At 34.0% G+C, this 25,394-nt stretch overlaps 1 protein-coding gene across 1 annotated transcript in view; it reads right to left on the bottom strand.

The window, feature by feature from the left end:
* LOC136028120 (ubiquitin-conjugating enzyme E2 G2-like) overlaps positions 1–25,394 on the bottom strand; it is a 40,191-nt gene that overhangs the window by 13,545 nt on the left and 1,252 nt on the right. Inside the window, exons 2-3 of the mRNA XM_065705763.1 lie at positions 16,904–16,985; positions 1,091–1,350 (exon numbers count right to left, since the gene is read on the bottom strand). Coding sequence (XP_065561835.1) covers positions 1,091–1,350; positions 16,904–16,985 — 342 coding nt within the window. The remainder of the gene's footprint in view (positions 1–1,090; positions 1,351–16,903; positions 16,986–25,394) is intronic.

Here is a 25,394-nt window from a genome sequence, read left to right as displayed (position 1 = left end):
ATATCCTTAATTATACGTCACCTTTGGGGCAAGGATGATTTTCAAACTTATCATTCGCTTAGCATTAATTCCATAAATTAGTAAATACGACCTTCCTACTCTCACTTATAAGCATCAGGACTGCTGCAGATAGGCTTCTTTAAAGGCTATTGAAACAAATGTCATATAATAGCTGGTGCCAGTTGTTTGCACGTATAGGTCAATGTGTATAGGTTATATACATATTGATGTATATTGATGCATGATGTATACACATTGATTATATAATACCTGGTGCCAGTTGTTTGCATGTATAGGTCAATATGTATAGGTCATATACATATTGATGTATCATGTATACATACTAATTATATAATAGCTGGTGCCAGTTGTTTTAATTAATTACTTTTAAATAGTTTTTCTGAATTTTACAATATGAAAAATATCTCACTGATTGGGGCTGAATGAGCGCAGGGAAATACTATAGGAGGTTTAAGCGGGCCATATCTTAAGTCAAAAGCATAAGTATTTACAAATACTGAGCAACAAGAGGGACCATATCCTGAAAGAGTCGAAATAGCGTGCAGTCTTAGTCCCTTACTAGAGAAAGCCATTGTTCCCACCCCTACTGCAAAAAATCTGCGATGAGGTTACAATAGATTGCTAGAAACTTTTAATGAATATGTATAATTCGCACAAATATATACACCTTCTAAATTACTTTTGAGACAATTTTTAGGCACAAGTCTCAAGCTGTTTTGTCACTCAAAATAGAAACATGAATGTATCACAAAGCTTAGTCAAATTCCAAGTAACAAAAAGAAGAAAAACAACTTGGAAGAGCACAATTTCTTGCCATCCCTGCAGAGCTTGAGCATGATATTAATCTCTGGACCGAATTGTCAATTACCATTACCTTTGCTCAGGGCAAGTACAAAGGCACTTAACATTCCTTACGATATGAGGAGAATTTCATTTACCGCAAGAACGAGGCTTTGCGTTGGCTAAAATGATTAAAGGCTAATGCGTCGAAACTAGCAGCACCCGGTATTTGATGGCGCCACAGATCTTGCATTAAAAATGCAAAAAACGAAGAAGAAAATAAACGTACCTGCTAGCATACTAATGACGGACAGCAATATTTTCTCAACACTCTGTACTGGACTCCATCTCTCAGCGCTTGTCTCATAACCAGTGGGGTCATCACCCGGAGCATGTAAAATTGAAATACAAACTCGACCATCGGCATAAACATTCGGATGAAATATTTCAGACGTAAACTGCATCTTTGGCGGACTCAAGGGATAGTCGTGAGGGAACGAAATTTTAGCTGCAAACACGCCGCCTTCATAGCATGTGCCCTCGGGACCCCTAGAAATGATAAAATTTGCAAAGATTCATAAAAAAGATGTGTATCAACAAATAAAAGGATTGCTCGTAGAAACCAAAACAAATATAGACACAAAAAAGGTCTGACCGGTTTTTTTTGGTAAACATAGAAGAAACTTAAAAATTTGCGAAAAAAACTCAAATGCATAATCTTACTAATTTTACTAAAAACGTAAAAATAACTATAAGAGAGAGCCTGTAAAATATTTCTAAGCGCTTAGATAAAAAAAAGTTTAAATAGAAGCGTTTCTTAAATAAATGTATTTATAGAACTTCACGGCAGCAAACCTAGGACGACCAGTAATTTCAACCAGATAAATACGAAATAATCTTTTAATCTTTAGATTCAGACTTTAAGTTAATTTCAAGAGTTTATTTTAGCTGAAAAATCGGACTTCATTGGAATTAAATTTTAATTCTTGATATTTTGTCTTACTTTTGTCCTGTAAATTATCAGAGTCACCATCCCCTTATAAGAAGCATTTCCGTTTCAAACCAGAATCAAAATAAAACATTTCAATTAGACGCGATTAGAATACTTTCGAAAGTCCTTTTAAAGGCCCATTTAAACTGAGATTTTACTAGTACCGAGACAGATTTTTACACAGAATTTTTCTGTTTGGCTGAAAAATTTTACGAAAAATCCTGAATGTCTCAAAATAGCGTTTATCTCAGGTATTAGTAATATTTCGTTGCGAATGAGTCTTTACATGCACTCACCTGAGAACTTTGAACACAACTCTAGTAGACTTTGCTTTTTGTAAGTAGAGTTAGATTTTGTCTGAATAGACCACAATACACATATCTAGATATGCGTACTGTGGAATAGACCGTGACTGTTTATGATTTTACCAGCGGATCAGAAACGCTACTGACTTTTTTCTCTTTTACTAATGAAGGACCTTCAAATAATATTTTTGTTTATTGTTGATTTTTGGCAAGCTCGAGTTCAAAAAGGCTGCAGGGCAAGCATGTAAGAAGAAACTAATTTCAGGGAAGGGTTCATTGAAAAACTGGTCATATATATAAATTACGAGCAAAATAACAATGATCCCCTAACACATCATTAGTACCTGCCATGGGGATGCTTTTTGATTTTTTTTTTATTAGTCAATAAATTGAGCCCAGTTCACGAAAATTTAGCTGGGTCCACCGGAATGTACTTTTAAAAATTAAGAGGAGAGAATTTGTAACTTTTTCAATTTTACAATGAAACTAACAAAAAAAGGCAATTGTGAATGAAAAAAAAGTGTTTTCTAAAATCTAGAAAGGCGAAAAACTAAAGGGCGCAACCCCCCCTCCCCAATTGGTGCCACTAGTTGAACCTAGGAACTTCTAAAAGCACTTTTGAATGAAAAAGCTCTCACTGATTATGAAATAATCTTATAATTCAAGCAGTAAAGATACAGTCAAATAAATGAAAATTCTTTAGTTACAGGTCGATAATTTTGTCTTATAGAAGAGATCTAATAACGTAACATAGTTCACTTGTATTATATGAATGGAAACGTTTAAAACCAAACTAGAAAAAATAACAAGCATAACCTTTTCCCTCTAAAAGAACTGAAAACTAATTCAATAAGCAGAGGACGGTTACAATATTAATATTAAATGGGCATCAAAAATACTAATAATGCCACCTGTTATTATAATACCTGTTAATACTAACAGGACACTGCCACATGTGAACATCACCGCCAATCACAGTGATCTATCAATGGTTTTTTCTCTCTCCCTAGTTTTATATTCTAAACTGATTTCAGGTGATTTTCCTAGAACCCTTCTTCTGTAACATCGTTACTTCAAAGTATTTTCTTTTTAAATATCTACAAACTCCAAAAAGAAATAGCAAAACTTTAGCGGAGAAAATCTGAATCGCTGTAGTTTTGTGTTTTTGGTGAACATTTATTTTGTGTAATGTATTAGTCAATTTTTCAGTGGTTTTTGTTTTCAAAAATGATCTGAAAATGTACTTCAGTTCAGCCAGAACTGAAGCACAAAATGATGCTGAATACTAGTACTAGCTAATTCCTAAGATGATGGAAGAAGCAGTACCTGCAACCTAGTAAAGAGCAAACACCGATACAAAGTAGCCAAAACTCAGATAACGGTTGGTTAGAGAAACTCTAGTAAAGAATATTTCTCAAGGAACACTATTTGCTAATAGTAATTGTGGTTAGTGGAGCAAGAGTTTTGTGCTGTCCTGTTTTTATTTATTTATTACTTTATTACTTTTTTTATGCCACCAACTTCACTTATTTCAATTTCAAGAAAGTAACAATCTCTGCAGTTTTTACAGAAAGTTTTAACCTTCGATCAGGTTGAAGAACATGAAAAGAGCATTTAGAAAGTCGCATGGAATTCTTGCTTGGGTCCAAAAAGAATATTTTTTGCTTGTACTTTCAGCCAGAACTGAAGGGGTTTGAAAGTCTATATGAGAGAGGATTATCTGCAAGCAAATTTAGTCCACGAATTGACGTTCGACAGTTTGGTAGTTTAAGAAAAACTTCCACCACCCAAACTCCCACCGCCCATTACCTTGAGCGCTTAGTACATACAATCCTAGTAGTACCAACCAAGAGAAACCGAATGTTTGGCTAAACCTTGTCTAAGTCGATTTCCAAAAAGCGTTTGACTTGGTTGACGACAGCATCATAATTCGTTGATTACTAGATGATTTTGAACTTGATCCTCTCTTAGTAAATATTGAAATATCATTCTCTCAAATAGATCACAAGTTGTAAAATACAAAAATATTTTCTCTGACCCCCTTCATATTAACTATGGAATTCTTCAAGGAACCTTATTGGGATCACTATTATTTCAAATTATGATTAATGAAATTGGTAAAGATTTCTACAAAAGGTGGAAATATGTGGATGCCTTATCGATCCTTGAAGTATGTCATAGGAACGATAAAAGTGACTACCTCGAAATCCTAACCCATATTTTGGATGAAGCTAAGAATCTAATTATGAAAGTAAATTCCATTAAATTAAATATAATGACGATAAATTTATTGAAATCCACCCCCGTTTTCCTAAGCCCTATCCCATCCGAAAAGTTGTTGAAACATGTTACATTCCTTGGTGTCACAATTTCTAATAATTTCAAGTGAGACATACATGTTTCAAATATTGTTAAACAAGCAAATGTTTCACTATTCATGTTTAAACAGTTAAATAAATTTAACTGACCTAAGATACATTCCCTCCGTGGTTACTTACCCTTTGTCAGGCCGTTATTGGAATATGCATGTCCGGTCTGGCATACGCAACTTTCAAGTGAACTTGGCGACAAAATTGAGTCGGTCCCAAAGCTTTCGCTAATGATCATTTACAAAGAGAGCAACATCCTATACTTTTTCCTCCATAAATCTGCGCCCATTACCACATTCTAAGGTCAAAAAATATGTTTGCGTTTTTTTAAATCCGCCATTTCTAATCCCCGTACTTAGGACATTTCATCAATTTTCACAACCCTATTAGACCCCGACTCCCCCGCTTAGCCTCCTAAGCAATCCTAACTTATTCTCCGATCCATGCCGTTGGAGGTTCCAAAAAAGCGTTTTCCCTTTTATTCTGGAGTACCTTAATAATTCCTGATATGTGTCCTGAAACCAAAATTAACTTTTCTGTCCCTTATTTTAGTTGATGATGTATGGTAAAAATAATTAGGCCCACTTTTTTTGTCTATGGCCACTTATATTTTGCCCATTTGTGGTACTTGTTTGAGCTCTATTTCTTTTTAACGTAGTCGCTTGCACAATCCTTTCTTTAATTGTAAACATTTAAATTTGACTGTTAATTGACATTTTGACTTCAATTGTTTTTTTTTTATTCTTAAAGTATTCGATTTAGAATACGAATTCAGCAATTTTTCTATTAACCTGTGATAGTTGTTTGTAATCAAGAATTATCGTTTTATCCCCCCTCCTATATTTTTATTTTGTCATTACTTCATGAAGTACATTTTAGTTCTTGGAAATGGATCCTGAACCAAAATTAACTTTTCTGTCCCTTATTTTAGTTGATGATGCGTTGTCACAATAATTAGGGTCACTTTTTTTTATCTAAGGCCACTTTTATTTTGCCCATTTCTGGTACTTATTTGAGCTCTATTTCTTTTTAACGCATTCGCTTGCACAATCCTTTCTTTAATTGTAAATATTTAAATTTGACTGTTAATTGAAATTTTGACTTCAATGTTTTTTTTTTTTTTTTTATTCTTACAGTATTTGACTTGGAATACGAATTCAGTAATTTTTTCTATTAGCCTGTGACATTTGTTTGTAATAAAGAATTATCTTTTTATCCCCCCCCCCTGTGTTTTTATTTTGCCATTAATCACGTGAAGTCTATTTTAGTTCTTGGACATGGGTCCTGAACCAAAATTAAATTTTTTTTTCCTTATTTTAGTAGTCATTTTTTTTTATCTAAGGCCACTTTTATTTTTCCCATTTGTGGTACTTATTTGAGCTCTATTTCTTTTTCGCGCAGTCGCTTGCACAATCCTTTCTTTAATTGTAAATATTTAAACTTGACTGTTAATTGACATTTTGACTTCAATTGTTTTTTGTGTTTTTATTCTTACAGTATTCGACTTGGAATACGAATTCGGTAATTTTTTCTATTAGCCTGTGACATTTGTTTGTAATAAAGAATTATCGTTTTACCCCCCCCCCCATGTTTTTATTTTGTCATTAATCACACGAAGTCCATTTTAGTTCTTGGACATGAATTTTTTAATACGTTAAGATTTTATTGACCATTTTTATTCTTGATTGATGTTCCTTTTGCTTTAATCTTGCTGTATTGTTTTTGTTTGTTTTTTTTTGGTTCGTTTTTCTTAATGGACATACGAAGCAAATTCGGCTCTATTAAAGCTTGTGATAGCCTTCTGAAAATAAATCCTATGTTATCTGATTTTGAGCAGTTTCAGGTTGAAATTAAACTAAAATCTAAAAGTGCTAAAGATAAGTGATTATTTTTTAAGCCCCATTACCAAAATATTCTTTTAAAACAAAAAACTTTTCTTAGTTTGTTATTTCAGCTGTGTTTATGGTTTTATTTGTATGATCATGATTGAGGAAAAAGAGCGGCGTCCATTTAGCCTTCTAGACTATAATAGTTCTCTCATAGCTAAAGAAATTGGTGGTTCCCTTTCTGTCATTTCTTAGTAGTACTAATAGGAACATCGTTGGAATCAGAATGACACAGGGATTTTTAATCTTAGATCAGAATGATGCACGGTTTGATTGTGGAACCAAAGTGGGTTGCCCCTTCAATATCCTCTCCCCGCTCCTGCCACAACGATATTTTAAGAAGAGTGTTGGACATGTGGCACCTTGTTTAAGTCAAAAACAAGGCGGATATGCATTTTATTTACAAATCGACTTGAAGTTTATGGTGAAAGTACCCTCGGTCGATTGCACTTGAGAATGACTATTTTCAGAAAAATATTCCCTTAATCTGACCTCAAACCTCCTTGGAACTTTTCAGGCAAGTAGTTACAGGCTAAGGGCACGAAGTGCATTGGATTTTCAGAGGCTTTCTTCACGTCTGAGCCACTTACTTTCCACACAAAAGGGTCTATTCCATTGAAATTCGGTCAGAGGGTGCCTACAGCCAAAGAGGCGTTAAACAAGAAAATTGGAACAGTTTAACTTTAGAGATGAGTTGCTCAGAGACTCAAAAGTTCCAACATTCGGAGACGTCTTTAGGAGCACAAGGGGCGATTCGTAAGCAAGAACCGTAATGCCTGTTCCTTCTAACGGCCCGATGCAATCATAATTTATAGTTTTTACTAATAATTTTACAATCTTAGATTTCTTAAACTCCGGTAAAGATAAAATCCCAGTTAAACGCCAAAGAGGGGTCTATCAAATACCATGCGACTGTGGCAGTTACTATGTGGGCAGAACTCATCACAATCTAAAAAAAACGACTACACTAGCATATAGAAGACATAAATGAAGCATTAATCTCTAATAGTTCTAATAGCTCCTTTGATTCTGGTTTAGCTTGCTTGCTATATAATAATCCCACCCCCACAATACTTTTTGAAAAATCTTCTCTTATTATAGGTATTTTTGAAGACCACGCTGCCTTTCCATGTCGATAGATAACAGTTCAAATAGAGATAAATTCTTTTACTAGACAGTGAAAAAACAATCAAGAAATACTACATATTTCGATTACATATACAGTGACCGTCATCAGCTGATGACGGTCACCTATTAAGCTGCTGAATAGCGAAAAAAAAGATTTAACTCTATTTGAACTATTATTTTCTATTTATTTAGCACACTGGTCTAAGTTAACCCAGTCTGCTAACAGAGAAAAATTGAAACGGCTACAAGCAGGATTATACAGTTCTTCCTTTCAGCATGTTCGTTGGAGCCAAAAGCTGGAGTTATCTTAGAAAATTCTACGAATGCCACAATACAAATTTTGAACTAGAGCCTTTTGGCATCTAAAGCGACTCTTTGATTTTTGCACTTCTCAAGAAAGAAGTGAAATATCGGCCATAGTTTCTAATTTCAGTGCATAACCAAGCTGTGAAAACTTGAAGAAAAGTCGTAGATTTGATTAAAATTGTTGTCATATTTAGACCAGATTTTGGAAATCATAATGCAGGTGTGCAATTCAGATCACCTTATCTGTCAGTGGTATTATGTCTTCTGCAGTTAGTTAATTTATGGCACCAAAAACTAACGTCTTCCGCATCAACCCTGGCGGTAGACTTGATACTAGAAAGACCTGGTTCATTTACTTCAAAAGAAGATGCGCCTATGAACATCAGAAACGCTCTGAGGCGTAAATCCTTTCTAACTTCTTGTTTATTTGGGGCTGAGCTACTAAAACAAATTAGAATACAAGCCCCTATTCAAGCAACATCACAACGTGTTACATTTAAGAGACCTCTAAGAGAGGCAAGCTTCAGCCAGCAGGCAAAGAGATACAACCAGGAAGCACTTCAAATATAACATATCAATTTACTCCGCAATCCTTCGACAATAACGAAATGTCAAAACAACAATGACTATCTTTGTATCAGGCCCAATAATACGGATACGGGAAGAATGCATATGTTCTTATAGAATGTTGAGGAAGAATAACAAACGCTGAAAGGGTTGATTTCCAACCATCTTCTGCCATTCAGCAACAGAGCTATGCACCCCAGAAAACTTGTAACCAATGCTCCATGTCCCACACAAGAGCAAGAAGCAGCACAAGTTTCAGAAAATATCTAAGATTCGAAACGGAAGGTTCTCACTGTTACCATTCCTCCTGGCAACAGCAACATCTCTCTTCTGGTTAATAGTTGGAAAAAGCACCAGGTTTTCTACAAATCAAGCATACACATTCAAGATCATTGGGACGAATCGTCGTTAGACGATATAACCACAAAAGTCACATGCGATTAACTTCAGCTCGCCTGACGGTAATTCTGGCGCTTATGACTTCCAAGTCCAAAATCACAAGGAAAATTGAGATAAACAGTAGATTGTTAGGGAAAGTCAGATAAATCATTGGGAGAATAAAGCCCTTCCTCTCACAAAGATAGGTTACAGCACAATAGTTCATGGAAGTCTTTGGGACCTTAGACGCGGCTTTTCCACTCATAAAAGACAGTTGCATTGCCTTGAGGCCTCTACAAACAGAAATTTTCAACACACTGAGTTGTTTCAACTTAAAGAGATTCTTGGAATAAAAACACAATTTTGTCCGAATCTATAACACACAGGAGTAGCTGATAAAGGGGACTCCTTTGGTACCAATCCTTTCCCTGTTTATAAAATTTACGGGAGCCTCAAAAACAAGTTCGGAAGCATTCTTCCAAAATCAAGATTGTCAATAGCAGGCAGCTGCTTATTGGAGGAGAATCAAAATTACATAAATGCTATCGAAGGCAATAGTCCTCATTTTCATTTGTGCAGCAGTGTTGAGTATCGACCCCTTGAATCCTATTCGCTAAAAGCCCCTGCCAAAATTGTTGCTTGTTTTCCTAGTTCCAATATCCCCAAGACTATCTGGAAAAAAATATGTTACAATGACTCATTCATAGTATTAAGATTCCTTTCTTATAGAGAATCATCATCAGAAGTTTCAAAAAGAAATTATACTATGCGAGGTCATTTACTCTCTACCTTACTGGACTCTGTCTTGTAACATATAAATGAGGTAGCTTAGAATTGTGTGCGGTTACAATGTATGAAGCTATGACCCCTATAGCTCTGGGAGGGCTGGTATTGAAAAATTTTTCATCAGAGCAGACTTGGGTAAAAAGCTTGTTTTTTGGTTCAAACTTATACAGGAAATTATCCCTTTAAATTGCCTGCATCAGTGAGCCTGCGACTCAAATTATAGCAAATCTTTTGTTTTATTCGGCCTCTATGCTTCAGGAAAAAAACGATGTAGCTTGCCAACTTTTCATGCACATTATAACATGACGAATTTCGATATTTCCTGTTAGTTGTTACTTATCAATTCATAAAGGAATAGGAAGTGAATACTCCAACGAAGCTGCCAACGACCACGGCCCTTATATTAATGCATTGTTTTTAGAACCGGGTGAGAACTATGACATTTGTGTAGACCACCTACCCTAATGAAAAACTTTGATATAACCAGATGCTTTTGAACGAACCTACGTATTTTTTCATTGTTAATTTTTAAAGTCTACCTAGCTTTGGCTAGCTTTGGCTTTCATCTATAAAAGCTTATACTCCTTTAAAGTTAAAATGCTTAAACAAAAATAGTAGATAACTTTGCCTTCAAATTATGTTTGTAATTTGAAATCGACAGGTGATAATTATCGCCCGTTAAACCAATTAGATGGATCACTGAAATAGATACTGATTCCTTGGTTTGTAGAGTAAGCAAACCTATGCCTATGAAAGAAATTTAGCAGATCTTTTGAGACCTAGGCAACAATGCTGTATAAACAGAAATTGATGATAGACCTTAGTGGGCTAGTTACCGGTTCGTTACTAAATATTTTTATTGGTGCTTTTGTCTCTTTTGCCCCTTTAGTAGCCAAGGAACACCTAGCATTTTTATGAAGTACTTTGAGAAGAAATAAAAAATTTCGCACAGATAAATTACTTTATGTTGCTGACAACGTACTCAAGGGAAAAGGCTATGTCAAAAAGCTAGTTTTATTGGCTTTCAGACGATCTGATGTGTTTTAATGAGACACATTTCAAAAATAAAGTATTTTACTTGGAATATTGTTGCGAAGATTTTCCACTGAATATATGTATATGTTTTCGTATAACAACATAAGTTTTGTAAGCAGGTAACAAGTGCAACATCTAAATTTTTTGTAGCGCAGTAAAAGTCAAACTTGTGAATTTCTTTATAGGCTACAATAAATGGTACCCAAATTCTTGTCATTTTAAAGTCAGATTTTCTAGACATTAGAAATGTTTTTTTTAGCGTTTAAAGAACAGCAAGGCTTTATATTAAAACCAAAACATAGAATAATGACAGAAAAATTCAAGTTTAAAACAGAGATTACTGAGTGACTAAAGGAAAGGGCATTTATTTCTGTCGATATTTTATTTTCTTATAATTTCGTTTCATTCAGAAATGTAGAAAATCGACCACAAAATGAAATTTTTAAAGGCTCAGTGACAATTTTCTAAGCAATCTGTTTGGCTTTCAGTAAGTCAGTCTTGGAAAAAGTAGCTGTAATAGAAGTAGCCGAAGAAGGATTTTGGACTTTTTTTTATACAATACTGGTCCTAGATTTACAATCAACAAGCTTAAAAAGCCTTACATGCGATCTTGGTGGAAAACTTTTGCAAGTGTAAGTTCTTGTATATTTGCCATATTATCAGTCTTCTTTTTGGAAAACTGGACTAAAATACCAATATTTTTGAAATAAATAATAAATTCTATCGCTCTGTTTCGGATGAAATGAACTAATTCATCCCTTTCATAACGCAAAAGAAAGCCCATTGAATCGTTTTTAATAGATTATTAAAAGGGATGATAAAATATGCTTATAATAGAAACGACCGTTTTGTTTAGTTTTTCTTTTTGTCCTAATTGTTACTTTGTCCTTTTGTTCCCTCACTTTTAATGGTTTTCCTTTATCGTATGTCATATACAGCAGTGGGGTATTAGAACCTGTTTATACACATCAAATCGTCTGCTATATTTGTGTTCATTAGCAAAAATAAATTAAGTTCTGTTCAAGTAGCAGAAGCTGATCATCCTGATTTTTTTTTCTATAAATGCAGAGAATACACATTAACAGAAAACAATAAAAATATTTGTAGTGTTCCATGTAAGTAATACCTAAACAACCAGAGGAAACATAACACGTCCCCTTATAATGATCTGGACTCTGTAAGATGCCTAATCCCACACTCGGAAAAAGTACTGTGACTGACCCCCCTGGCCAGTCTTCTGATACTACTAAAGGTGACAACGATAGACATCATCAATACATCAATACTTTGACCAAGATCAGGGAAATGACCTCACCAGAGATATCAACTTGTCACAAGGAACTTCTAAATCACTTGCTTCAAGGTCAGAATCTACCTGACCCAGGTACAAAATTACCGTCTATTATACAAGAGAGAAGGATCTTCTAACCTTTTACACTGAAGAAGAAAATCTTGTATTCAGACACGGCATCTTGGACTCTGGGAAAAACTGAATCTTCCTGAATATTTTCTAGATGATTGGTGTCTAATTAATGGCAGCTCAAAGCAAAGTTTGAACTATGCTCTTCTGCGTAATGGAAAAAATAGGCTTCAACAACAACTTCTTACTAAATAAAATGAAAGAACGATATGACAACATAGCTTTGGTTTCGGACAAAACCAAATTATCCTGAATGGCAATGCGTAATCTGCGTAGCCTCAAAAACGGTAAACTTTCTCCTTTGAAAGCAAAGTGGCCTTACCAAACATCGTTGCTTCTTCTGCCTCTAGGGTAGTAGAGACAAAACGCATCGCCAGATAAGAAAAGAGTGACCAAAGAGAGAAAACATGGATATTGGGGAAAGAATACCGTTAACCTCTCCTTAATTCCACGAGCATCTTGCCACAACTACATATCAAGGTTGATCAATTTGTAAATTTGTAAAGGCTCTTAATAAAATTAGATTGTGCTTTGCATATATGGGAGGAAAATGCCTCAGTTTATTACAGAAAAACTTAAGCACAAATATTTGAATGCTCACAAATAGGACACTAGCTTCATAAATTTGATGACAGGGATTGAGTAAAAATTCTAAAATTCCTTTTTTCGCAGTAAACGAGATACTTAAGAGTTTCATTAAGAGTAAACTACACTATTTATGCAGTCACGTAGACCTTACTAATATTTTAGAGGAAACTAGTGAGAAATAAGGTGCTATCTGGAAATTTAGTCAAAATAAATAAAAATTGCAAACAGGTAACAAAATTACAAAATTGAGTTTGCAATTTTTTATTGGAATTTCTCACTTTAATTGGAAATCTAAGCTTCTTGGCAAAATCTGATAAAGTGTCTGAATTCAGGGTTGGAAATTCATATGGAATTGCCCCCCAAGAGCCTTGACACCAAAATCACTGTTGATCTTATAATACTAACTTTCAGTAAAGCCTATTGGAAAACAGATATAAGAATAAAAAAAAACTTAATGCCCAATAGTTTTGCAATTATGGAGAAAAGTTTTTCAGAAAAATTGCGTAAATACTGTTTTTTGACGAGAAAAGATTCCCCCTTCCCTTTAATCAACCTCTTTATCCTTCTACAGCCATAAAAAAGTCTTATATCAATTTTTCTTCTCCTAAAATGTAATTTATACCCCAAAATAAATGTTTTCTAAAAAAAAGCCTAATGATGTTCTCGAGCCTACGACATCGAGAACGAGATTCTAATGCTCTGTCATCTAAGACCACCATGCTTAATATTTGGTTTTATATCTTTGCTGCATTATTAGACACAAATTAAAGGATTTCTGTCAACTGGCATTGTCTACGTTACTAAAACTGTCAATTATATACATAGTAGATCATTGAGGAAAATACCCTATATAACCACTGAATGACCAAGACCCAGCATCACGTTAATGTTTGAAGCACGGAGAGTACGTGCTTGAGGGGTTACGGGCCTAAGGACTTCGGGTCAACGAATCATACAGACTAAAAATCTTTGCATGACTGATTTCATCATTGTGTGACATGTTCATCATCTGGGCAATTTCAAACAGTTCATGGTGACAGACTGTAAGTGAGGATGAACTTGGCTCAATAGTAACCAAAAGTCTAAAGAAAAAATATTTTTATAACAATTAATACATCAAAAGAATTGACTTTTTATGCTGATTCCAACTACAGAAACGTCATTAAGTTAATGTAATCCATCAAAAGATGAGAAAATTTGCCTGATTTCCGAAAAGAGGAAAAATACCCCCAAAAGTCAAACTATCTTAATGAAAATTCCACCACCAGATTCCACACATCAAGAGTATCCACGGGGAAAATATCAGAGAATTTTCCACGGGGAGAATTTTTCGTGGAGGGAGGGGGTATGATTTGAAAAACAGTAGGAAAAACAAATAAAAAAGAACAGTTTTTTTTCAGATAGAAGTCAGGAGCCACGTTAAAACTTCAAAAGAACAGAAATCATTCCGCATGTAAGTGGGCTATCTCATCCCCAACCCTGGCTCTATATTCTAAAGATTGAATTTTTGACACATTTCTTTAAAAACGACTGCTCGAACACAAGAGTCGTTGAATTGAAATGAGAAAAATTTTTGGATAACTTAAAAACTTTACTGTAGAGAGAGGATTGAGGAAGGGGCAGCCCCCCCTTCCTCAATCCTATATATATATATATATATATATATATATATATATATATATATATATATATATATATATATATATATATATATATATATATATATATATATATATATATATATATATATATATATATATATATATATAGCACCAGAAAATCTACTTTAAAAGCTTTGTGCACAGTCTTGGCATGCTGAATTGTGAAAAAAAAACATGGAAACAAAGTCCACAATTTAATCATGCTTTTTACTTGTAAGAACTCAGACAAACACAATCTTTTAATCTCCAGTACATTGATCATATATTATATTTTGTTTACAAAATTGGCATAAACTAGAAGAATAGCCTTGTGGTTAGAACTCATTTTTTTTATAAATGCTTCTATGACGCAGAAAATGCATCAAGTCTAGATTTTCATCTTGCCATCACAGGCCGAAAACTGAATTTGATATTTTCACCTTACATAGTAAAAATTAAGTAACAAAACCAATTTTTTTCAAAATCCAAAGAATATAAGTATTCTTTTGATCTGTGAATAAAGTTTGAGAGACTAATTGATAAATATATATATATGTGTGTATGTATATATATATATATATATATATATATATATATATATATATATATATATATATATATATATATATATATATATATATATATATATATATATATATGTATATATATATATATATATATATATATATATATATAAAATAGGATAATTGGTTTTACTAAGATGTTCTTGTATGTAAAACAAGTAACTAATAATTAAAATTGTTTAAACTTGAATAATTTAAACCAGTGGCTCCCAAAGTTGACTGGGCTCTGGCCAGTTGACTGGGCTCTTGCTTTATAGTTGAAGGAATGTGCCAGTATATGCAATAATGGTATGCGGGCTATATTCGGGAAAAATGGCAGTGTGGTTACTGGAGTTCTTGAACCAAGTCCTTGAGCTTTGTGGACACATTGTGGACTTCATAGAGCAGCACTGGTTTCCAAAGCACAGCCCAATGATTTCTCAAATTGATTCAGCTCAAATTGTACTTAAACAAAACCCTACCAAGGCAGTCTATTTCAAAAATGGGTAGCCATGATAAATTTCCTCTTCTGCATACAGAAGTTTGCTGGTTATCCATAGGAAAAGTACTGGCACGATTAGTAGAATTGCGAAATGAAGTTACAATTTACTTGGAAGAAAAAATTTACTGGAAATTACTTGGAACCTACTGGAAGACAACTTCATTCTCAAGCTCATTTATTTGACGGATATTTTTTTTCCAAATTAAACAAACTCAATTTGCAACTGTGGAGTTAAAAGGGATCAGACGCTTTTGCTGTTCACAATAAAATTTCAGGATTCATTAAAGAGCTTATGGTGAAAAAGTTCCATTGATAATGGCAAGTATGATTGCTTTGAACAATTGAAAATTTTATTGATAACCAAGTGCAGCCTTAGATGAACGTACTGTCTGAAACTTCCATTCATTTATCACTATTAAACAATAATTTAGATAACTATTTTGGGGAAGAGATTAAAAAGTTTAATTCAATGAGTTGGATTTGTAACCATATGAAGACAACTTGCCAATTAGTATGTCAACAAAAGCAACTGAAGAACTCTTTGATTTATCAGAAAGTATGTTGCTGAAAAATAGTTTTATTATCGACAATTAACGAGATTTTGGCTTTCAATTGCTGATCTACATGCAACCATGACCCACTCAATATTTGCTTGCAACCCACTGGTGGGTCATGACCCAAGATTTGGGAACCATTGATTAAAAATAACCATATTAATCCTCAACTTGGAATTATTGGCTATTCTATAATATATAGAATTCTTTCATATTCATGTTTGGTAATAAGATGTTAGGAATATATTCTTATATAATTCTACAAATTCAGTCACTTCTTTTTTACCCAGTTTACTACTAATTAATAGCAGCATTTTTCTTCTGCTGCAGCAATCAAGAAAACTATGCTTTCTAGAGCTCCGTTATGATGTTTTTTCTTGCTCAGTTTTTGTTGACTTTTTACATGTATTGCCTATTTTCAACTTTGCAACCCACTAAGCAATTAAACAGCATAATGGCATATGCCAGTTTTTTTCAAAACTGTGTTCCTGGGTTTTCCTAATTTTTCAAGATGTATAGGGTAGTGAAAGTTTCAAACTAACAAATTTAACAAATAAAATTTCATTTTTACCGTCATTGGTGCTTTCAAGATCTTCTGCTTGAGAACAAAAATACAGAATTGAAACTTAAATTTTTGACAAAGGCTAAATCTTCAGTCAAAAATTAAAAAGATCGGGTGAATTTCAAAAATTCACAAGATCAAGCAAAGCAATCTCTTTGCCTGACCAGCTAACTCCCAATCACAAGAATATTATGCCAAACTGCTACCCAAGCAGAGAAAGGCCTAACTTAAAACAGCATATCCACAAGAATATCAGAAAAAGAGTTACTACAAAAAAAGGAATGCAAATTTTTTGATTGATTTATAGGAAAACAGTTATAAGGAGTAGACAAGCCATTCAACATGATTTTGAACAAAACAATTCTCTACCATAAAAATAAAGGAATTTTCCTTTTCACATAGGTGTATCATGGATAAAAAAAAAAAAAAATTTAAATAATTTAATACATCCCAACTACATTTATATAGGTCCTTCTCAATTCTGATTGCAATAAAATTAGAGCATGGAAAGCAAAGGCTTACAAAATTAGAGCTTCCCAATCAAAGAAATTTTCTTCATTGGTAGGTCCAGCCACAATTCCATCTGGTGGATTTGTTGTGAGTTCTAGAAGTAAAAAAAAAAGTTAAACAATATATTCTATGCGTTGTCAAAACTAAAGAGAGATAAAATGGCAAAAATATACTATTTTTTACTTAAAGCCTCTTTTTACACTTTTTTGGGAGGGAGTGTATAGAGTATGTGTATTGTCTCTTCAAAAGAATTAAAAATCACTGAAAAAGATGTACATGTGCAACTAGGATGCTACTTCTGAAGTCAATCCACTGAACCAAATATCTTAGAAAGAAAAACAAGTCTTTTACAAAAAAAAAAACTATTTGCTTACAAACGTTTAATAAATGAAAAATCTTAAGAAAAAGTGGTCAGCCATGACAAAGAAACAAAGAAAGGAAAACTCAATAAAGAAAACAGACAAAAAGAGACTTGAAAAAAAACAACACATATATTTTGCCTGTATAAAAACAACAAAGTAACTGATACTTTCGCGTGTCGACTCTTGTTGATAGAAGAGCATCGCCAAGTGCTGAAAACCATGTTGTGACCAAGATGGGCCCAGGATTGCACAAAGCCTCCAACTTACTGGAGGTCCCAGGGACTTCTTGCTGTCCGGTTCTAAGCCGGCTTAAGCTCTTCGGTGTAGACTTGAGAAGATATGTTGGTCCCCATCCTGCACTGGTATCTGGGATCACTGCTTTTCTTGAGGCCAAAATAATTTCAAAGATTTAAAGAACATGAAAATTGGAACTTGGAATATTACGACGTTAAAAAATGACTATCGCATCGACATTTTGACTGACGAATTCAGACGGTTTGATCTGGATTTATTAGGAGTTTCAGAAACTCATATACCAGGGGTAGGAAGCATGAAATTAGGTGACATAGAATTTCTTTACTCAGGCAGGAAGGATGGGGTACATAGACAGGGAGTAGGGCTCATGATGAATAAGGAAGCTGCTAAGTCTTGTTTAGGCTGGGAAGGTATTAATAATAGAATACTAATTGCTCATTTTATGACTAAAAAGTTTAGGGTATCAGTTATAGTAGTATATGCCCCCATTGAACCAACTAATGGAGATACTAGTGACTCAGATGAATTTTACTTACAGTTACAGGAGCAAATAGACAGGGTACCAGGTAGAAATATGGTGTTTTTGCTAGGAGATTTTAATGCCCAGGTTGGTAGAAATAGGGATAGATGGTATCCTAGCCTAGGTAAATTTGGTGTAGGAAAAGAAAACAGTAATGTCTATAGGCTTTTGCAATTTTGTAGGTATAACAACCTAGTTATAACCAATACGGTGTTTGGTCACAAAATGGCCCATAAGTTGACATGATATTCACGTGATGGTAAGACAGCAAACCTTATTGATTATGTTATTGTAAACAGAAGACTAGCAGGATCAATACAAGATACTAGGGTGTATAGGAGTGCTGTTATTGATGTTACAAGCAAAGATCACCATCTAGTAGTGTCTAAGGTTAATTTAAAGCTGAAATTTCGGAAGGGTAACTCCCTCCCGGAAAGTTATGATGTTGGTAGACTTCAGGATGAAAATTTGAGAAAAAAATTCCAGGAACAGTTGAGTACTAAACTTGAGGGTCTAAAATTTGACAATGTGGAAGATGGATGGAATAATTTCAGAAAAACAATTTGTGAAGTTGCTGATGGTGTCCTAGGGAAGAGTGCTAAGACAGCAACTAGGAATATTAGTGAAAAAACTTTAGGTTTAATAGAGAGTAGAAGGGGTTTGTATAAGAATTATCTGAGTGATAGGTCGCATGAAAACAGAAGGAATGTAAAGAAAGTGGAGAAAGCATTAAAATATGAACTAAGGAGATGTGAAATGGAGGCGATGGATAAAATTGCCGAGGATCTGGAAGATGCAGCTAGATGGTATAATAGTAAAATATTATACTGGCATGTTAATAAATTGAAAGGGAGTAGCCAATCCGGACTAGTCCCAGTTAAAGATAGAATGGGGCCACAATTAGTGATAAGGAAAAAGTTAAAGAAAGATGGGTGGAACATTTTGAGAATGTGCTAAACCGAGATACAGTTGCAGGAAAAGATATAGATGAAAATGAAAAAGTTTGTGATACCTTGGATGTGAAGGAAGATTTGTTTAGTGAGGAAGAATTAGCGACAGTACTAGAAGGATTAAAAAATAATAAGGCCCCAGGTGCTGATAGTATGATTAATGAGTTCCTTAAATATGGTGGCTCTGAGCTTAGGAATAAGCTACTGAAGATTATGAACATGATTTTTGAAAAAGGGGAAGTACCCAATGATTTTAGGAAAACCTTAATTAAACCACTGTATAAGAAAGGTGACAAGAGTGAGTGTCGTCATTATCAAGGCATTAGTCTGGTCTCTGTAGGTAGCAAATTACTGACTAATATGATAATTTTTAGACTGAGACATGCTGTAGACAAAGTTTTAAGGGAAGAACAATGCGGTTTTAGAAAAGGTAGAGGATGTGTCGACCATGTTTTCACTCTTAGGTTAATAATTGAGAAGTCCCTTCGTTGTCAAACACCTTTGGTCCTTAGTTTTATCGATTATGCGCAAGCTTTCGATTCTGTTGATAGGACAGCGTTAACAAAGATCTTATCGTTATATGGTATACCAGAAAAATACATTAAAGTGATCTGTGCTATATACGAGAATAATACTGCTGCGGTTAAGGTAGGAAATGAGGTTAGCAACTGGTTTTGTATTAAATCAGGAGTTAAGCAGGGTTGTGTTCTATCCGCCTTTATATGGATCATTTTGATGGACTTCGTCTTAAGGAGCACAGAAAAGGCAATTGGAGACCATGGAATCAAATGAGGAGGAAGAACGCTCCTGGACTTAGATTATGCTGATGATTTAAGCATATTAGATGAAAGTGTGAGCAAAATGAATGAATTTTTAGAGGTTTTACGAGTTCAGGGTGCTAAAATAGGCTTGAAAATTAATGTTAAGAAGACTAAGTCACTAAGGCTAGGAATAAGTGAAGATGAACAGGTGACATTAGGTAACGAAACGATTGATCAGGTTGGGAGCTTCAGTTACCTTGGTAGTATTATTAGTAAAGATGGTGGGAGCAGTGAAGATGTTAAAAGTAGAATAGCTAAAGCTCAGGGTGTTTTTTCACAGTTAAAAAAAGTTTGGAAGAATGGAAAGATAAGCCTACAAACCAAGATTAGAATATTGGAAGCTACAGTGATGACAGTGGTAAAATATGGCTCTGAAGCATGGGCACTCCGAAAAGCAGATGAAAATTTACTATAAGTTTTCCAGAGAAATTGCCTACGGATTGTTCTGGGTACCCAGCTGACTGACTGTATTTCAAATTGTAGGTTGTACGAAAAGTGTGGTTCAATCCCGCTTTCTGGGGCTATAATGAAAGAAAGGTTGAGATTGCTAGGCCACGTTCTACAGATGAAGGATGACAGATTACCAAAGATTGTCCTTTTTGGCCAACCGTCTGGGGCTACACGGAAAGCAGGTCGTCCTTGTCTGGGTTGGGAGGATGTCATAAATAAAGATTTAAAGGAAATGGGAACTTCCTGGGAGGGTGTAAAGAGGGAGGCTTTAAATAGAGTAGATTGGAGGAGGAGCGTGCATAGCTTTGTTAGCCTCAGGCGGCTTGGTGCTGCAGTGAGTTATTAGTAGTAGTAGTAGTAGTAGTAACTCTATTAGTAGCAGTATCCCAAGAGGTCTTTCAATATTTGTAGTTTAATACTGGGGGTGGTTTTTTATATATTTTTGGTTTGTTTAATTTTTTTAATCTTTGCTTCTTTTATGCTGAAGACACCTCGTTTTTATACAGGCAAAATATCCGTGTCTTTTTTTGTCTTTTTGCTACAGGCTGAAGTCTCGTTTTGTCTGTTTTCTTCATCAAGTTTTTCTCTCTTCGTTTCTTTGCAAATGTTTAATGATATCAATAACCATTGAAAATACATAAACCACGAAGTGTATCCTCATATTATAATTTCAAAAGGTCAAGTATGAATATTATTTCCTGACATGATATTATGACAAAGGAAACTGTCTTTTTACATATTTTCTTTTTTACAACTTAGGTCTAGGGGCATTGTTGAGGAAGGGGGGGATTATCAAGTAACTTTTAAACCACTGCTTGTTTGAAGTTTCAACTTTGTTCTTTATATGAGCAGAGTTTTTTTTAATTAATCCATCCTCATTTGTAATATTAAAAAAAAACACGCAAACACAGGGGTCCATTACACTTCCTAATATGTTCCAAATTAATATTTATACAAATATGCCGCATCCAAAACCTTATCATCAAGTAAAGAGGCAAACCTAGCTAATGGCAAAATTGCGAAAACGTATTATGCTTCCTGTTTTGCCATGTTTGCTCAGGTCAAATTATTTCCCTTATAGATTAGGACCTCCTTCTTCCGGAAATGTATATCTCCCATAGCCTGATTTACACTCACAAAAAAATGTGTATTATTTTTCTAGATTTCATTCTTTTTAACAAAGTTACAATGGGGGAGCTAATTTTCAAACTCTATGTGTCAATTTTTCGCATCCAAATGGCATTCCTGGTAAGTATTCATTAATGCAAGGTTTCTACTGCAATGCTGTCAAGAACTGTTCACAATGCTCAACAAGTAAGATAGTAATTCACACATTTTCTTTTAATACTTTATCTTTTATGAATCCTTAAACAACTCTCTATGATGTTCCAGTGCCTCAATAGCAATGAAGAAAGCTAAGAAGATATATTATCACTGCTGCCCATGTAAAAAAAAAGTTTTTTTCCTTGTTGTTCAATGAGGGGGTTGCAATTTTCCACTAGAAGGGTTCAACAATGGTAATGTAGAGGGTATACTTTTCATTTATTACAATGTCATTTTCAAATCACATGCACCTGAATGACATTTTGCTTGGGGCTGTTGGAATAGTGCATAGTATAACAGCGAGATTTTGTTTACTATGATGGCATGCACAAGTTGAAGGAAGTAGAAGGGAGATATGCACTTTAACATCAATAGTAAAGCTGGCAAAGAATCCAAGCTTATCAAACTCACCATCACCCAACCAAAGTGTTTACAGTACACTACTGGTGTCTGCACCAACTCCTTGCTGACAACCTTAGTAAAAGCTGAGTCTACTACTTACTTTATGTTTGTTTGATGTGAGTGTATTGTTTATTTATGTATTCTGTAATGTTTTGAATTTAACCAAGTTAATGTCTTGGCTAAATAGTAACTTTTCTTTGTTATTGGTTGAAGAATAATATCATATTGAATACTTAGGGGAGAAACTGGCTATCCTTACTTTTTAACCGCTTGGTACACCCCCTCCCCCCACTAACTGGAAAGGTGCTCATGTGGTCCAAGAATTTGGACAGCTGGCCTGTTATGCATTCTGTAAATTATTAATTGAGAGTAAACGCGTCCTTAAGCTCAGCAATGTAAGATGGCCAAACTTTTGGTTCCTTAACCACAACTTTGTTCAGCTCTCAACTTTGATGTGTTTTATAATGTTATTAAAAAATATAATTTGTATCAATTTTAATTGGTTCTAACAGGCTAATAAAATCAAGAAAGGGTAGAGCTCCTTCTTACTTTCTTTCTTTGGCTTGGAATTAAGCTTACAAAGCAACAGAAAGTAAAACAAGAGGAAAAGGGTATTGAAAAGAGATTTGATTCCTATCTATGTCTTCTTATAGTAGCAAAAGAACAAAAAGTGAAGATGATCTTAACAGGGAAACCAGCTCATACTAGACCAAATTAATCAACAAACATGATTCAATTAATTGTCCAACCTCAGCTTGGGCTCATATTTGTGATGGCCCCTTTCAACAAAGGGACTTGATTTCTCCTTAGAATACTGAGAGAAAATTTGTAACAGAATCAGTAAAATTTTCAAACGTCTTTAAAACACATCTAGGCTTGTGTTTTTCATGTTTTTAATACCTCTTTGTCCATGGGTGGTTTCAGAGGAGAGGAGGCACTTGCCAGAGGCACAGATATTTTAGAGGATGGAAATTTGAAATAAATAATCTAACATTTCTAATGATTTTGTAGTTCTTTTTTCAATTTTATCTTTATTAAAATAAAGTAGAGGTCACAGTTGGCAGTAACTTACTTACTATAATACTTGAATAATAATACTTAATACTTACTAAGTATAAGCAAATTGAAGAGGCCAGAATGACCACTGCTTTCCCCTGACCATGTTCATTGACTATCTATAGGTGGACTCCCTCTTGCACCCCTCCCTCCAATAAAAATACTGCAGTTACACCCCTGCTTAGATCCATAGAAATAAGTTTAATCAAAATAGGAACATATTAAAGCTAATATAATCAAGAAATATGATCAGAAATATAATCAAGTCTTTCCCCAAAATAAACAGAAATAAAAATGGATAGTCATTGCAACCTTGGAAATAATTGAAATAGATCTGAAATGAATGAAATTTAGAACAAACAGAAATTACAAAAAATGTTCAATTCAAGTCTAAAATAACAGAAAATAACCACAAAAGAGAACACACCCATTGCCCCTTCAATTCTCTAAATCCCAGATCATGATTTAGGCTTACTGAAAAGATTTGTATTTCGAGTTGTGTATTTTTTAGTTGTTGTAGGCTAACAATAAACATCAACAAAAGAATATTGCAAGGCTATTTGGAGTTTTTTAAAATTAGCTACTTCAAATAAGAGCAATCCCACCCTCAAAGCCTCTTAAAGACTTGAATCATTTATACATCCTGAAAACAATATGTATTTTGAACAAAGTGGTTTTTATTTGTAAAAAATAAAGATGTAACCATAATAATCAAGATTACAAGAAATAAAACCTATTTATTGGAATAAAAACGCCTGTGATTTTCAATTTACATTGCTGTTACAATTACATTCTAGCTCCTCTCCTTCAATGGGGCTCTTAGGTTAAACACAAAAGTTTGTGCATTTTGAGGGGGGAAAGAGGTTCAACTTTGCTTTACATTATAGTATGGGCAAACTTTTGTGAGAAATATGTATTAAAAATGGTAGTCTTATGCCAAGATTCCTTTATAATACAATAATACCATTTGATTCCCTACCATAATACTCTTTTAAAGATATTGGCCAAAACAAGACAACTGCATTCCAGCTTGCCCCCAAAATCCCTTATGAGGCAGCCTTGCTAACTTTGTGTTTAATTTCATTGTTTGGTTAGTGTTTCTGGTGATTCCTCCCCATGCCCTCTCTCATTGTCTCATAAAGCCTTAGTTTATACAAAGAAACTAGCCAAAAATTGATGCAACTCTTAGTTTATAATATGCAGCAAGCACTAAGAAATCACATTTAATTCATTTTCTCATTTTTATCTGTTTTTGAATCAGCTTCTATAATTTATTATGATACTTTTGGTAAAATTCTAGTTTAGTCTAGTCTAGTTAAAGTAATTCTTCTTAAATTCTGCTTAGAAGTAATTCTGCTTAAATGAAGTGCTTAAAAAACAACTGTTTTCAGCTTCACAACTTTGCTCAATCCTAATTTATGACATATCAAAGATCTGCAAATACATTTACCAAATCTAGAGAAAAAAACTGGTTGATATGGCTTAAAATTTGGTACAAGCCTAGGACCCTAGCTGAACATAAGGAAACATGTTAAGAAAACAATTCTTGCTTCATAATATGTAGAACAATCAGAGTTAAAACATTTTGGATGGGGAGAACCTTATCTTCACTTCTGTCTTGTATTTCCAGTTTTACTATCACATTTCTAAATAGTTGTGTCAAATATCTAAGTCTTGAAAAATGTTTATAAGCAAACTCCAAAGCACCATTTAACCTAACCTAATTTATCACTATTAAATGTGATTTGCAAATATAATTAGATGGCACTGCTGATGGTATTTAATTACATAGAGTGTTTGAAAACAGAAAAATGCAACCAAATCCATTTTTATTTTTCAGAAATTTGTTAAAGAAATTGTACAACAATGAAAGAAGTATTTGAACTTGTGCAACAAGTTCAAAATGTGTTTTCAGATTGCTCTGGATGTTATGAAGTAAGAATTGTTTTGTTAACAAGTTTCCTTGTTTTTAGCTAGTGTCCTAGGCTTAGTAAACCTAAAATTAAGCTGAAACAGCAGGAATTGCATTTTTCAGAACTAAAAACAAGGAAAAAAGAACTGTTAACTGAAAATTAAGGTAAAATAGTGTTTTGTCAAAATTCCAGTATGTGAAAGACCTCTTTTTGGGAAAGACCACTTTTCTTTAGTATTCCAGAAAAAAAGCAAGGGGTTTTTTGACCACCCATATTTTACTACAGCATGATGTAATGTGAGGCTTAGTAAACCTAAAATTAAGCTGAAACAGCAGGAATTGCATTTTTCAGAACTAAAAACAAGGAAAAAAGAACTGTTAACTGAAAATTATGGTAAAATAATGTTTTGTCATAATTCCAGTATGGTGAAAGACCTCTTTTCTTTAGTATT

This window comes from Artemia franciscana, chromosome 6 (assembly GCF_032884065.1).
Source record: "Artemia franciscana chromosome 6, ASM3288406v1, whole genome shotgun sequence".
Classification (NCBI taxonomy): domain Eukaryota; kingdom Metazoa; phylum Arthropoda; class Branchiopoda; order Anostraca; family Artemiidae; genus Artemia; species Artemia franciscana.
This window is presented reverse-complemented; position numbering and strand designations above follow the sequence as displayed.